Source organism: Canis lupus, chromosome 1, assembly GCF_003254725.2.
Source record: "Canis lupus dingo isolate Sandy chromosome 1, ASM325472v2, whole genome shotgun sequence".
NCBI classification, from domain to species: Eukaryota; Metazoa; Chordata; class Mammalia; order Carnivora; family Canidae; genus Canis; species Canis lupus.
Genome location: NC_064243.1, coordinates 107,344,117 through 107,356,406, shown reverse-complemented (window position 1 = coordinate 107,356,406; position 12,290 = coordinate 107,344,117). Strand labels below are relative to the sequence as shown.

General features: G+C 55.8%; 2 protein-coding genes across 10 annotated transcripts in view; one reads left to right on the top strand and one right to left on the bottom strand.

Annotated features, from left to right (window-relative positions):
• Positions 1-146: 146 nt before the first annotated feature.
• Positions 147-4,230, bottom strand: HRC (histidine rich calcium binding protein). 4 transcript variants are annotated; one of them, XM_049093793.1, is made up of 7 exons: positions 3,197-4,230; positions 1,937-3,054; positions 1,792-1,862; positions 1,256-1,324; positions 950-1,004; positions 458-494; positions 147-290 (listed from the first exon to the last, which is right to left on the bottom strand). In XM_049093793.1, the coding sequence occupies exons 1-7, from the start codon at positions 3,958-3,960 to the stop codon at positions 254-256; spliced, it is 2,151 nt and encodes a 716-aa protein (XP_048949750.1). In that variant the 5' UTR covers positions 3,961-4,230; the 3' UTR covers positions 147-253. The 4 variants fall into 4 exon arrangements, with proteins under 4 accessions (XP_048949750.1, XP_048949752.1, XP_048949757.1 ...); XM_049093795.1 differs by having other exon boundaries at positions 1,937-2,913; XM_049093800.1 differs by having other exon boundaries at positions 1,937-3,129; positions 3,218-4,230.
• Positions 4,231-4,725: 495 nt separating this feature from the next.
• Positions 4,726-12,290, top strand: part of TRPM4 (transient receptor potential cation channel subfamily M member 4) — a 42,215-nt gene continuing 34,650 nt past the window's right edge. For 2 of the 6 annotated variants that reach the window (XR_007402075.1, XM_049093759.1), the window contains exons 1-5: positions 4,726-5,544; positions 5,865-5,932; positions 11,199-11,373; positions 11,713-11,893; positions 12,067-12,230. Coding sequence is in view for 4 of the 6 variants with exons in the window: in XM_049093759.1 (XP_048949716.1) it covers positions 5,521-5,544; positions 5,865-5,932; positions 11,199-11,373; positions 11,713-11,893; positions 12,067-12,230 (612 nt within the window). In the remaining 2 variants the exon portion in view is untranslated. Of the gene's footprint in view, positions 5,545-5,864; positions 5,933-11,198; positions 11,374-11,712; positions 11,894-12,066; positions 12,231-12,290 lie in introns of those variants that run through there. The other 4 variants (XR_007402074.1, XM_025424310.3, XM_025424309.3 and 1 more) reach the window with 4 other exon arrangements.

The following is a 12,290-nucleotide window of genomic DNA, read 5'->3' as shown; positions in this document are numbered from 1 at the left end:
ATTTGTCAGGACCTCCAGAAACCGACCTCCTGGAGAACCCAGGGGGCCAGACCACTCCTCCCCCAGACCTACGAGTCTGAGTCTCCCGTCCCCACCCGCGCATTCCGCGGCGCCCTGAGAATCGACCCCACTCCTCGACAATGAGGTTTCGGGGGAGCATGTTTATTCATAATTCAATTCAATAAATATGGCTCTTGGAAAGGGGTTGGAAGGCCAGGGAGGGGCGTCTGCGCCGCAGCCGCGCCCCCGGGGGTTAGGGTTCCGGAGTTTCCAGCATATCCGCCAGGGCTCTGGAGAGGAGGACGCAGAGGTTAGACAGCTCACCCCAAGGCTCTTAGATAGAGATGTTAACCTGCCCATTTTACCGACAAGGAAATGGAGTCCCGGTCGTCCAATCACTCAGCGGGCCTGCGCCTTTCTAGACAGGGCCCTTAAACTGCCCCCCCCGCACACTTACTGGTACAGGGAGGAGGAGAAATAGTCGACGTAGCTTCCTGTGGGAGAAGAGAGAAGAGGCTTGAGGGGTACGCCGCAGGTGAAATTAGGCGGCCACTGATTTCACCGAATCCGGAATCAGGACTAGGCTCCGCCTCTCTTTTTCCTAATTCCTTCCCTAAATTGAATTCCTTCGTCTGGGACTCCTTTCAAGATCTTGCCCCTCCCTCCTAGCTCAGGGTGTTCCGGTCCTCCAGAAGCCCCCGTCCTTCCAAGGCTACCTGCTTTGGCCCCGCCCCTCAACTCCACCCCCCGCCTACTGGGTAGGCCTCAGCACCTGGCCCCACCTCTCCCTCGGCCCAGGCTCCGCCCCCCGCAGCCAGGCTCCACCCGCAGACTCCCAGCCTTGGCCCCGCCCCCGCGCCTGGCCCCGCCCCGCGGCTTCTCGGGCCCGCCCGTCAGACTTGGCTCCGCCTCCGCGGAGCTTGCCCCGCCGGGCTCCGCCCACGCTCACCTGGAGAGCAGATCGTTTCGCAGACCAGCGGGCAGAGGTAGCAGAACTGGCAGTGCTGGGGGTGGGGATGGGGAGGGACAGAAGTGTAAGACAGGGTCGGGGCCGAGCCAGGATGGGGCGGGTACCGCACAGGGGCCCGAGTCGAAGGTTAAGGTCAGAGGTGGGATCGAGTGTGGAGTCAAGGCTGCACCGGGGTGGAGGCTTGGGTCAGTCTGAAGGCAGAGGCCAGGATTTGGGACTGGGTGCCCAGCGGGTCCCCGGCCTCCCTGGGGGCCTGGTGGAACCTGGGTCCGGGGAAAGTGTCACCTGACACTGGTCGCAGTGCTCTCCCATGTTCTCCTCATCGCAGTGACAGTTCTCACATTCAGTGCATCTCTGGGAACCGGAGGGTTCTGGTTTGGGTATATCGTTCGGGAGCCATTCTCCAGTCCTCCACCCTGCCCACGATCGTTACCCCCCTCCCCGCACTGAGTTCAGCAGCTTCCCCCTTGTTTCCCTCTTGCAGGGTGACAGCCTGTCTCTGTGGGCTGGACCTGTAGATGTTCTCTTCATGCCTTGTCCTTATTCTCCCCACAGCCTGCCAGGCCCCAGCCCCATTCCACCTGCCCTCTGTCTCCATACTTGCAGGTACAGCTCAGGCCTCACTCCCTCCTGGCCCATTGCCCTAGCCTCCTCCCCAGCTTCCTGGCCTCCAGTCTGTCCCCTACATGGCCCCAGAAGTGTCTTTCTTCAACTGGCACTGCCCCTGCCCCTCCTTTGCTCAGAGCAGGCCCAAAGCACCCTAGAGCCCCGGGACAAATTCCAGGGACAGCCTGGAGGATGGACCTGGGCGGGGCACTCACATTGCAGAAAGAGCAGTAGCCACACAGGGACCCAGGCTGGTAGTTCCCGTACTCCTGGGCACCCTGCAGATCTGTGGGGACAGGAGAGCAGCCGTGAAGCGGCCTGCTCTGCTCCTCCCTGCCCCCACCTGGCCAGATCACTTACCCGTGTCCTCGCCCCTCTGCTCCTCACTGGAACCACCTCCAGGCACCTCCCTCCTGGCCATTGGGTCAGGGATGATGGTGAAGGGGAGCTCCTCTTCCTCCAGCTCCTCTTCCTCCTCTTCCCCCTCCCGGTGCTCCTGGTTCAGTAGGGCCCTCTCTTCCCTACTCTCCTCCTCTTCTTCTTCTTCCTCTTCCTCCTGGCTCAGACTGAGGCCGTGACCTTCCTCCTCATCTTCTTCATCCTTGTGGTCCAGGCTGCCATGGCGGGTGCCACCTTCTCCCCATTCTGAACTTTCATCATCTTCCTCGTGGGAGCCCTGGTCCTCTTCCTCCTCTTCCTCCTCAGAATCTCTCTCCCTCAAATGGCTTCTATCCTTGACCCCCATGTGTTCTGGGGGCTGGTGGCTAATCTCATCTTTGCTGGACCCTCTGTGGCCAGTTCCTTCATCTTGGTGGCCTTGTTGCCTGTGGCTGGGAGCTTGGTGGCCAAGACTGTCAGAGATGTCCTCTTCCTCAGGGACTCTGTGGTGGTGACGGTCAGGGACTGCTGACTTGTATTCATCTGAGAAGTCCTCCTCCTCAGTGTTCTTGGCGCCTGGGGGTTGGGAGCTTGCAACGTGGTGGCTGAACTTGGCTGAGATCTCCTCCTCCTTCTCATCTCCAAGGCCGTGAGTGTGTCTGGGAATCTGGTGCCAATGTTCGGTGGACACAACCTCATCCTCATCTTTGTCTCTGTGGCCTTGGTGTCCGTGGCCAGGGATATGATGATGGTGTTCATCTGAGACGTCTTCATCCTCTTCCTTCCCATGGCCTAGGTGCCTGTGGGCATGGTGTCCGTACTCAGTGGACATAGCATCATCATCATCATCATCTTCTTCTTCTTCTTGTTCTTCGTGGCTTCGGTGTCCATGGCTGGGGACATGATGAGGATATTCATCTGAGACGTCTTCATCCTCTTCCCTCCCGTGGCCATGGTACCTGTGGGGCTGGTGTCCATACTCTGTGGAGACATCCTCATCATCTTCTTCTTCTCCATGGCCTTGGTGTCCATGGCTGGGGACATGATGGGGATGTTCATCTGAGACGTCTTCATCCTCTTCCCTCCCGTGGCCATGGTACCTGTGGGGCTGGTGTCCATACTCTGTGGAGACATCCTCATCATCTTCTTCTCCTCCATGGCCTTGGTGTCTGTGGCTAGGGGACATGATGGGGATGTTCATCTGAGACATCTTCATCCTCTTCCCTCCCGTGGCCATGGTACCTGTGGGGCCGATGTCCATACTCTGTGGAGACATCCTCATCATCTTCTTCTTCTTCGTGGCCTTGGTGTCCATGGCTGGGGACATCATGGGGATGTTCATCTGAGACATCCTCATCCTCTTCCTTCCTGTGGCCTCCATGACTGTGGGCCTGGTGTCCATACTCAGTGGAGACAACCTCTTCTTCCTCATCTTCATCATCTTCTTCTCTGTGGCCTCCACGTCCATGCCTGATGATATGATGGCGATACTCGCTGGACACAACTTCATCCTCGTCCTCGTCCTGTTGGCTGTGGCTTCTGTGGTTGGGGAAGTGGTGCCCGTGCTCGTGTGAGTCACCCACAGGTTCATTGTCATGGCCTCCGTGCCCATGGGCCTCCCGAACATGCTCTGTGAAGACCTCCTCATGGAGGACATTCTTGTCTCTGACCTCATGGTCTTGGTACCTGTGGTCTTGGGGTCCGTGGCTGTATTCCCCAGAGACATCTCCATTCTCTTCTCTGTGGTCTCTGTGGCTCCAGAACTGATGTTCATTCTCTGTAGAAACATCCTTGTTCTCGTCTTCACGGCCTCTGTGGCTGTGGATGGGATGGCCAGAGTTGCCTACCATCTCCTCCGGGGGCCCCACGACTCCCGCATTGTTGTGCCAGTGGCTGGGGCCCGGTCCGGCCCCTCTCAGCTGCTGGGTCATGGCTGGGGGGAGGAGCAGGCTGGCCACGGCAGCCCAGAGGAGAGTAGTGTGCAGCCATGACCCATGGTGGCCCATGGGGACGGACAAGCAGCAGAGCTTCTCCCAGGGCCGGCTCCAGCTGCCTCTGCAGCTATGTGGATGAGTGTTGGGGTCCTTGTCCCTTTTGGGGCCCTTCTGGTTCTTTCTGCCTGTGTCTTTGCTGTGTCTCTCACTGCCTTTGTGGGTCTGCCTTCCTCTGGCCCTCGCTGCTGGACACCCCTCCAGGGCAGTCTCCGGAGCCCCCTAACCCCCCTCTCTGGCCCTCCCTCCCCACCTCCCAACCAATAGGGTCTCTCTCCTCCCCCCTCTGTGGCTAAATTTACTTTCAGCCCTGAGTTATTCTGGGTCAGTCCCCGCCTGCCCCTCCCCTCTTTCTTCCTCCTCCCTGCTGGGGAAGGGGTAGGTGAAGGGGGTCTCTCCTTAACCAGGAGTGGGGGCCAAGGACTTGACTTTGTATCACCAAAAAGTTCATGTTTGGCAGCTGCAAAGAGGGTGGATAGAATTTGAGTGGGCCAAGTTGGGGGCAGGAGGGACCCCTCCGAGAGGAGAGACCCCTGCCATGGAAGGATTGGGGATTAGATCGCGGGGAGTTTCTGGCCGGAGTGGGACCCTTCACTGAGAGAGGGGGTGACAGCATGGAGGCCCCGGACGGGGAGGAAGGAACTTGCTCCAGTGCTCACACCTATGACCTCCTGTCCCTGGGACTCAGAGCCAAGGGCAGGAGAGCAGGCCAGGCCAGGGCTATAAATACAGCAAGGCGGGTGGCGGGGGGGTGCTCAGGTTACCCAGCAGCTGTCCTTGTCAGAGCTGGCCTAAGACACGTGGCCCTGCCTGTCACTATCTCCCACTCCTCACCCTGCCACAATCATCACAGTAGCTCTTCGGGTTCCCAGCACTCTTTACAGGCCTCCGGCTCTGTCTCTCATTTCTGTCACTCAGTGTTCCCCAGCCATAGGAGTCTATCTTCCTGTCGCTCTGAGCGTCTGCTCTTCACCCAACTCTTTGGGTCTCTCTCTCTCTCTCTCTCACTCTCATTCTCTTTCTCTCTCTAAGCCAAGGCACCCCCCGAATCTCTGTTCACCCCCTTTCTGATTCTCTGCCTCCTACCTAAGTTTTTGTGTCCCCTCCATGGATTAATGTCCCCCCTCTCTATCTCTGGCATTCTATATTGGGTCCCTGTCCCCCTCTCTCTGGATCTCTGTCCTCTCTCTCTGGTCTCTAATACCTTAGTTTTGGGTTTCTCTTCCTGCCCCCCCGAATCTCTGTCTCCCTCTCTCTGGGTTTCTGGCTCCCTCTCTCTGGGTCTCTGTCCCCCTCTCTCTGGATCTTTGTCCTCCTCTCTCTGGATCTCTGCCCCCCCCTCTCTGGATCTCTGTCCTCCTCTGGGTCTCTGTCAGGCCGGCCCATCTGGCCCTTGGCCCCGCCTCTCCCTCGACGCATCCACGAGACTCCCCGCCCCCCCCAGACCTTGCCCCGCCCCAGGCTGAGCTGGGAAGTGGCGGATCCGGTTTGTCCTGGGCGGGTCTGGAATCGGGGTTGGTGGAGCGAGTGTTGGGGAGCTGGATCGCTTGCGGAGGCTGCGGCGGCTGCGGCAGCATGGTCGGTCCGGAGAAGGAGCAGGTACTGCGGCCGGATTCCCGGGTCTGAAGGAACAGGGAGCCGGGGGCTTGGCCTCCTGGTTCCCAGGGAGGAGGGCGCTGGAGACCCAGATTCTGGGGTCGGACGAAGGAGGGGGCCTGGCGGGGGGAGGCTTCGGAGGTTGGGGGGCTCCGGACCCCTGGGTCCTTTGGGGACAGATAGGTGGGGGGCTAGGGGAGTCCTGAGGCCGGGGAAGGAAAACACTGGGGTCCCGAACTCCTGGGCCCCGAGGTGCGGGGTGGGTGACTCCGTGTCCGATAGGACTCAGCTGGAGCCCTCCCACCCCTTGTTCCTGTCCCCAGAGCTGGATCCCTAAGATCTTCAAGAAGAAGACGTGCACGACTTTCATCGTTGACCTCACAGATGCGGGGTGAGGATTCGCCCCTGGGACAGACCCTCGGAGCGTCCCCCCAGCGTCCCCTGCCCGCTGACCCCCCCCCTCGCCCCCCTCCCCCCCTCCTGTCACTGCGGACACTCCCAAGGGCGTGCCCTGGTGGCGCTCTCCCTCCGGGTAGGATTTGGGTAGGATTTGGGTCCAGCGGACTCTTCCAGTTTCCCTTCCCCGGGCAGGGTATGTGTTACAGCCCCAGGGCTCCGTTCTGTTTCTTTCATTCCCTGCGTCTCTGTGTCTTCTTGCTTCACATTCTTTGTCTTTCTCTTTTGGCTTTCTGTTTCACTCATTTGTTCGTTCATTCATTCATTCATTCATTCATCCAAGAAGCCTTCCTTCTGTGCTCCAAGGGAGCATAATTATCAGGAGCACAGCCCCTGCCAAGGTTCAGATGTTACCTGGGACTGGTGCTGTGTGACCTTGGGTAAATCATTTCACCTCTCTGGGCCTCGTCTGTCAGCTGGACAAAAAGAGAGGCCCTACCTCCTGAGTGGGCATGTATTGGGAGGATTTAAACAAGTTCCTGCTTGTGATATTTCTCGAATGGTGCTTGGCACGTGGTTTGCACCAGAGAATGCCTGCAATTATCACCGGAAGGTAGTAGTTTCTACCTTTTGCAGGCCCTGTGCTTGGGCTCGGTGGCCAGGGGCACTTGCATGAGTCCCCTGGGGTGTTTGCCTACCTTGAGGAGCTCCTGGCATTCTGGGAAGGTCTCTCCAGTGGACTCTGGCTTTGAAGTTGTTTTCAAGACAATCTTTGGGGTGTGGGAAATGTCAACATTACTAACCTAGTGTGTGTATGCCATATTAGTGGGGAATAGCTTACAAGGATGTATAAAATAAACATTTATAGATAAAGACCTACATTATTGGGGGTGAGTGCCCTAAACCTCTTTACTGATGGGGAGTGTGCCAAGACAGTTTAAAGATCTCTGATCTGGCTGGAAGAGGACCAGAAGGCAGGGAGCTGGGAGCTCTGAAAGACATGCAGCTGGGGTTCCACGGGACCCCTCGAGGAGGGTCTGGCTAAGGCCAGGGAGGGAACCCAGGGTGTCACTGGTGACTTCTGGTGGAGGGGAGCCAGTGAGGTGGCATTTGAAGCATGAGTTGGAATTTGACAGTTGAAGACAGTATGGAGAGAAGAGCGCGGATTCAAAGCCATGGGAAGGGCATGTGCAAACTGCCCGCCATCGACCGTGACAGTGCCCGTTGGAATTGAGAATGGAGCAAAGTTCAAGGAGCAGGAGGCCTCTGAGGAAGAGGGCAGGGCCAGACTTCACTCCCCTCAGGGCCAGGACCTTGGCCTGGGGTGCTGGGGAGTGGGAGGGGCAGGAGTTTCTCTGGGTGTGGAGGAGCCTCCAGGGGCTGGGTGAGGATGTCACGGGAAAAATTTCACCTACTTTCACAGTTCCCGTCACCATCTACAACTAAGTTGGTTTTTTTTGTTTTTTTTTTTTTTACAACTAAGTTACAACTAAGATCTCTTGAATGCTGGACAGAAGTCCCAGACCCAGGTCTGCGGTGTCCCCTAGTCCCCTGACACTTGAGGGCCTGCAATGAGCTTGGTGACGTCCCCCAGACTCGTTTGTCCTCTTGGATTCCCCATCTTGGGGACAATCCCACAGTTCAGGGAGCCGAGGAAGAGGCTGGTGAGGGTCTGAGTGAGCCGGGAAGAGGCCTGAGTCAGGCCACTGCTGTGGGGACACAGTGTGGGGACAGGGATGCGAGCTTGGGGATTGACGGATTTGAGGAGTAAGAGGGGAGTGGATGGTGGGAGGATGGCTCCCAGACCTCTGGTCCAGGACCTGGCAGACCATGGGATTGTAACTTAGTTGTAAAAAACAAACAAACAAACAAAAAACAAAAAAAAAAAACTTAGTTGTAGATGGTGACTGGAACTGTGAAAGTAGGTGAAATGTCACTGGGAAAAATGTGTAAAGAAGTTGGGGAAGGGGCATGGGCAATTCGATGACTTTTTTTTTTTGGATGGAAGATTTTTTTTTTTTTTAAGATTTTATTTATTTATTCATGAGACACACACACACACACACAGAGGCAGAGACATAGGCAGAGGGAGAAGCAGGCTCCATGCAGGGAGCCTGATGTGGGACTCGATCCTCAGACTCCAGGATCACGCCCTGGGCCAAAGGCAAGCACTAAACTGCAGAGCCACCCAGGTGTCCCGAGTTTTTTTTTTTTAAAGATTTATTTATTTATTTGAGAAAGAGAGAGAGAGAGCTCTCACATGAGCAGTGGGGAGAGGCAGAGGAAGAAGGAGAAGCAGGGCTCAGTGAGGGAGCCTGATGCAGGGCTTGATCCCAGGACCCTAAGATCATGACGTGACATCATCACCTGAGCCACCTAAGGCAGATGCTTAACCTACTGAGCCACCTAGGCACCCCTGGAAGAGTTTTTCTAAAAAAACCTACCACCTCAAGTCACCACAGCCTCCAGCAGCACATTCACTTGTTTTCCACCTGAAGCTGCTTTTTCGTTTTCTTTCTTTTTTTTTTTTTTAAAGATTTTATTTATTTACTTGAGAGAGAGAGAGAGAGAGAGAGAGAACACAATTGGAGGGCAGGCAGAGGGAGAGGGGGAAGCAGGCTGCACGCTGAGCAGGGAGCTGGACACATGGGGGCTGGATCCCAGGACCCTGAGATCATGACCTGAGCCCAAGGCAGCTGCTTAACAGACTGAGCCGCCCAGTTCTCCTCCACCTGATGGTTCTTTCCCCTAAATTATTTGCTTGGCCCCTGGGACATTAAGTTTGAGACCCACATGGGGTAGCCATATGGCCCCAGGGCTCTGGGAACACCTACACTCAAGGGAGGCATAGAGAAAGAAAGCCACAGATGAGGCGGGGACTAGGCAGCCAGAGGAGCCTGTGCCCTGCCAAGGGAAGGAGAGGATTCTTTAGAACCTGGGACCGATGCCATTCTGTGATAGACACAAGAGACCTGAATAGAGGCCATTATATTTGGGGTTATAGGGGTAATTGCTGATCTTATCAGGAACGTTTCAGCTTTAGTGGTCACGAAGAGGAAGGGAGGTAGGAGGTGAGACGTGCAGGGTGGGGAATCTGCCAGTTCTGTCCACCAGAACTTTCTGCAACAGGGGAAATGTTCTATATCCATATCCAATATGGCAGCCACTGGCCACATATGGCTCCCAGAGCAGTTGAAATGTGGCCAGAAAAAAAAACAACACAAAAATGAAATGTGGCCAGCATGATCTAGGAACTGAATTTTTAATTGTATTCAATTTTAATTTATTTAAATGTAAAGAGCCACATATGGCTATGGTCTACTATATTAGAAAACAGCTTAGATTCTGGAACATTCCATGACGTTCTGTCTATAAGGACTAGTGTGAAGTAGTTGGAAGGTAATGAGGGGGTCCAGGGATGGGGTTGAGATAGGTGAAAGGATCCAGAGGGTAAACTGAGGCATGTTGGGTCGCTGAAGGTGGACTCAGGAATGAGGAAGGACGTGTTTGTCTTTCACTCTCCTTGTCTCTGGAGCTGGACTGAGTGTATTCTGTTCATCCTGTGTGTGGATTGATGGCCATTCTTTCAGCGTCTTTATAACTTTTAACAAATCCATGTATCACCAGTGGTGTTCTTTCATAAAATTGGTCCTTAAGGGGCACCTGGGTGGCTCAGTGGTTGAGTGCCTGAGGCTCAGGGCCGATCCCCAAGTCCCAGGATCCAGTCCCACAATAGAGTCCCACATCGGGCTCCCTGCAGGGAGCCTGCTTCTCTCTGTGTCTGTGTCTCTGCCTCTGTATGTGTCTCTCATGAATAAATAAAATCTTTAAGAAAAAATTGATCCTTAGTCAAGGCTCACTCTGCTTTTTAAATTTTATTTTATTTATTCATTTGAAAGAGAGAGAGAGAGAGAGAGCATGAGTGGGGGGAGGGGTAGGGGGAGGGAGAAGCAGACTCCCCGTTGAGCAGGGAGCCTGATGAAGACGTGGGGCTCTACCCCAGGACCTAGAGATCACAACCTGAGCCGAAGGCAGACACCCAACCATCTGAGCCACCCAGTCGCCCCAAGGCTCACTCTGCTTGTGTAAATTTGGGTGTCCTCCACTATCTGAATCCCTTCTGGAACCAGGGACCAATGAGATTTAGATACATTTTCAAGTAAATTCTTCATTCCCCAAACCCATGTTATTTGTTCTTTAAAAAGCAGGTGCCAATCACCAGTACATTTATTTAAGGGGTGCAAGGGATACTTGAACGTTTAAGGGAAAAAAGGTTTCATCCATGACTATCATAAATGAAAAAACTTCCATTTGCCACACAGAGAAAGAAACCAGCCGGAAAAGACCATCACAGTGAGAAGCAAACGAAGATATTTACCTTCTAACTGGATGCTGTTGGCAGCCCAATTTTCTGAGCCCAAGGCTGACTTCTCTCTGTTAAAAAAAAAAAAAAAAAAAGGAGGAGCAGGGCTCCTGGCTGTCTCAGTCTGTGTGAGCATGTGGTTCTAGATCTCTGGGCTGTGGGTTCGAGCCCTACCTTGGGTGTAGAGATTACTTAAATAAATGAGGGGGAAAAAGAGTAGCAAAAGGTTAGGGCCTTAAAGATATTCTAGCACCCAGCTAAACCTCTCTCTTTGTCAGTCATCAGGAATGACTAGAAAAGGAATGACTTTCTGGCCGTTATTCAGTGTTATTCGAGGCTATTTAAAGCTCCGGGTGGCCTTCCCCTGGAGTGGGTTCTCCGCCTGAGTCTGGAATGCAGCCCTCATTTCAGAAAACACCGTGTGATTTCACTGACGCTGCCCCATAGTTCCACGAAGCAGGCTGTGTGACCATTGTCTTGATCCAAAGAGGATATGTGGGCTCAGGGAAGTGAGGCCCAAAGTCACACACGTGCCCCACCCTCTGAGCGCCCTCTAAGCACTCTGGATTTTCCTTTCCGGGTGGAGTATCATCTGTTTGGACTGGGGGCACCCAGGCCGGCCCCTGATGGCTGCTGGCACTTCTCCACACAGGCCCCAGGTCTGGCAGGTCGCAGGGAGGGTGGGACCCTGGAGACCTTCCCTCCAGCCTCCCTGAACCTCTACGGCTTCCTGCTGGTGGACCAGTTGGCTCTGGATGGTCTTGCACCCCAGGAAGGGGCAGTACCAGGGTCAGCATGGACAGTGTAGCTACTTCAGGGGGTGCTTTGATTGGATCCTTAGGGTGTGGAGGGGGCGCCACCCCTGGGGTTCATGCTCTCCCTACCCTCCCCTTCCCAGAGGAACTTTGTGCCAGTGTGGGCGTCCCCGGAGCACCCACCCGTCAGTAGCTGTGGAGGATGCCTTTGGGGCGGCCATGGTGACTGTGTGGGACAGTGATTTGCACACCACCGAGAAGCCCACCGATGCCTATGGGGACCTGGATTTCTTGGGCGCAGGCCGCAAGGCCAGCAATGTGAGACCTGCATGTCTGGGCAGGGTTGGGGTCCGCGAGGGGGGCTGCATGCCTCAGGGGCTCCCAGAGTCAGTCTTGGGGTGCCACAGCTGAGTGCTGTCTCCCCGTTTGCCCAACCCTGTCTTCACCTCTCCCTGCGTCTCTCTCCCTCGACCCCTGTCTTTCTAAGTCTGTTCCCCTCTCTTTGGGTCTCTGTCCCTTCCTCCTGGGTTACTGTCCTCCCACCCTTCTCCATCTGGATCTCTGTTCTCTGTGTCTCTGTCCCTTTGTCTGTCTCTGTCTCCCTCTCTCTGGGTCACTGTCCCCTGCCCTGTGTCCCCTCCTCCTGTGTGTCCACAGTTCCTCCGGCTCTCTGACCGCACGGATCCAGCTGCAGTTTATAATCTGGTCACGCGGACGTGGGGCTTCCGGGCCCCAAACCTGGTGGTGTCAGTGTTGGGGGGATCTGGGGGTCCCATCCTCCAGACATGGCTGCAGGACCTGCTGCGACGTGGGCTGGTGCGGGCTGCCCAGAGCACAGGTGACTGAGGTCGGGGGGCTGGCCGTGCCTCCCACGCCCGGGCCGCTGCCCATCTCTCCCACTTCTCTGGCATGCAGTCTCCCCGCAGCTCTCAAGGGGTTTTGGTCTCTCTCTCTCTGTCTCCCCACATCCATGTCTCTGACCTCACCGTCACTCCCTGTGTCTCTGTATAGGGGCCTGGATTGTCACCGGGGGGCTGCACAGAGGCATTGGCCGGCATGTCGGTGTGGCTGTGCGGGACCACCAAACGGCCAGCACCGGGGGCACCAAGGTGGTGGCCATGGGCATGGCCCCCTGGGGTGTGGTCCGGAATAGAGACACCCTCACCAACCCCAAGGTGGGACCCAGAAGTCTTGGAAAAGGAGGGGGCTGGGAATCTTGAGTCTGAGGGAAGAAG

Excerpts from the sequence above, each read along its gene's own strand:
- HRC (XM_049093800.1), bottom strand. The coding sequence starts at position 3,960 with ATGGGCCACCATGGGTCATGGCTGCACACTACTCTCCTCTGGGCTGCC. Across the intron at positions 1,863-1,936 it reads GCAGAGGGGCGAGGACACGG|ATCTGCAGGGTGCCCAGGAG; the intron begins GTAAGTGATCTG and ends CTGTCCCCACAG. Across the intron at positions 1,325-1,791 it reads GCTACTGCTCTTTCTGCAAT|AGATGCACTGAATGTGAGAA; the intron begins GTGAGTGCCCCG and ends TCCGGTTCCCAG.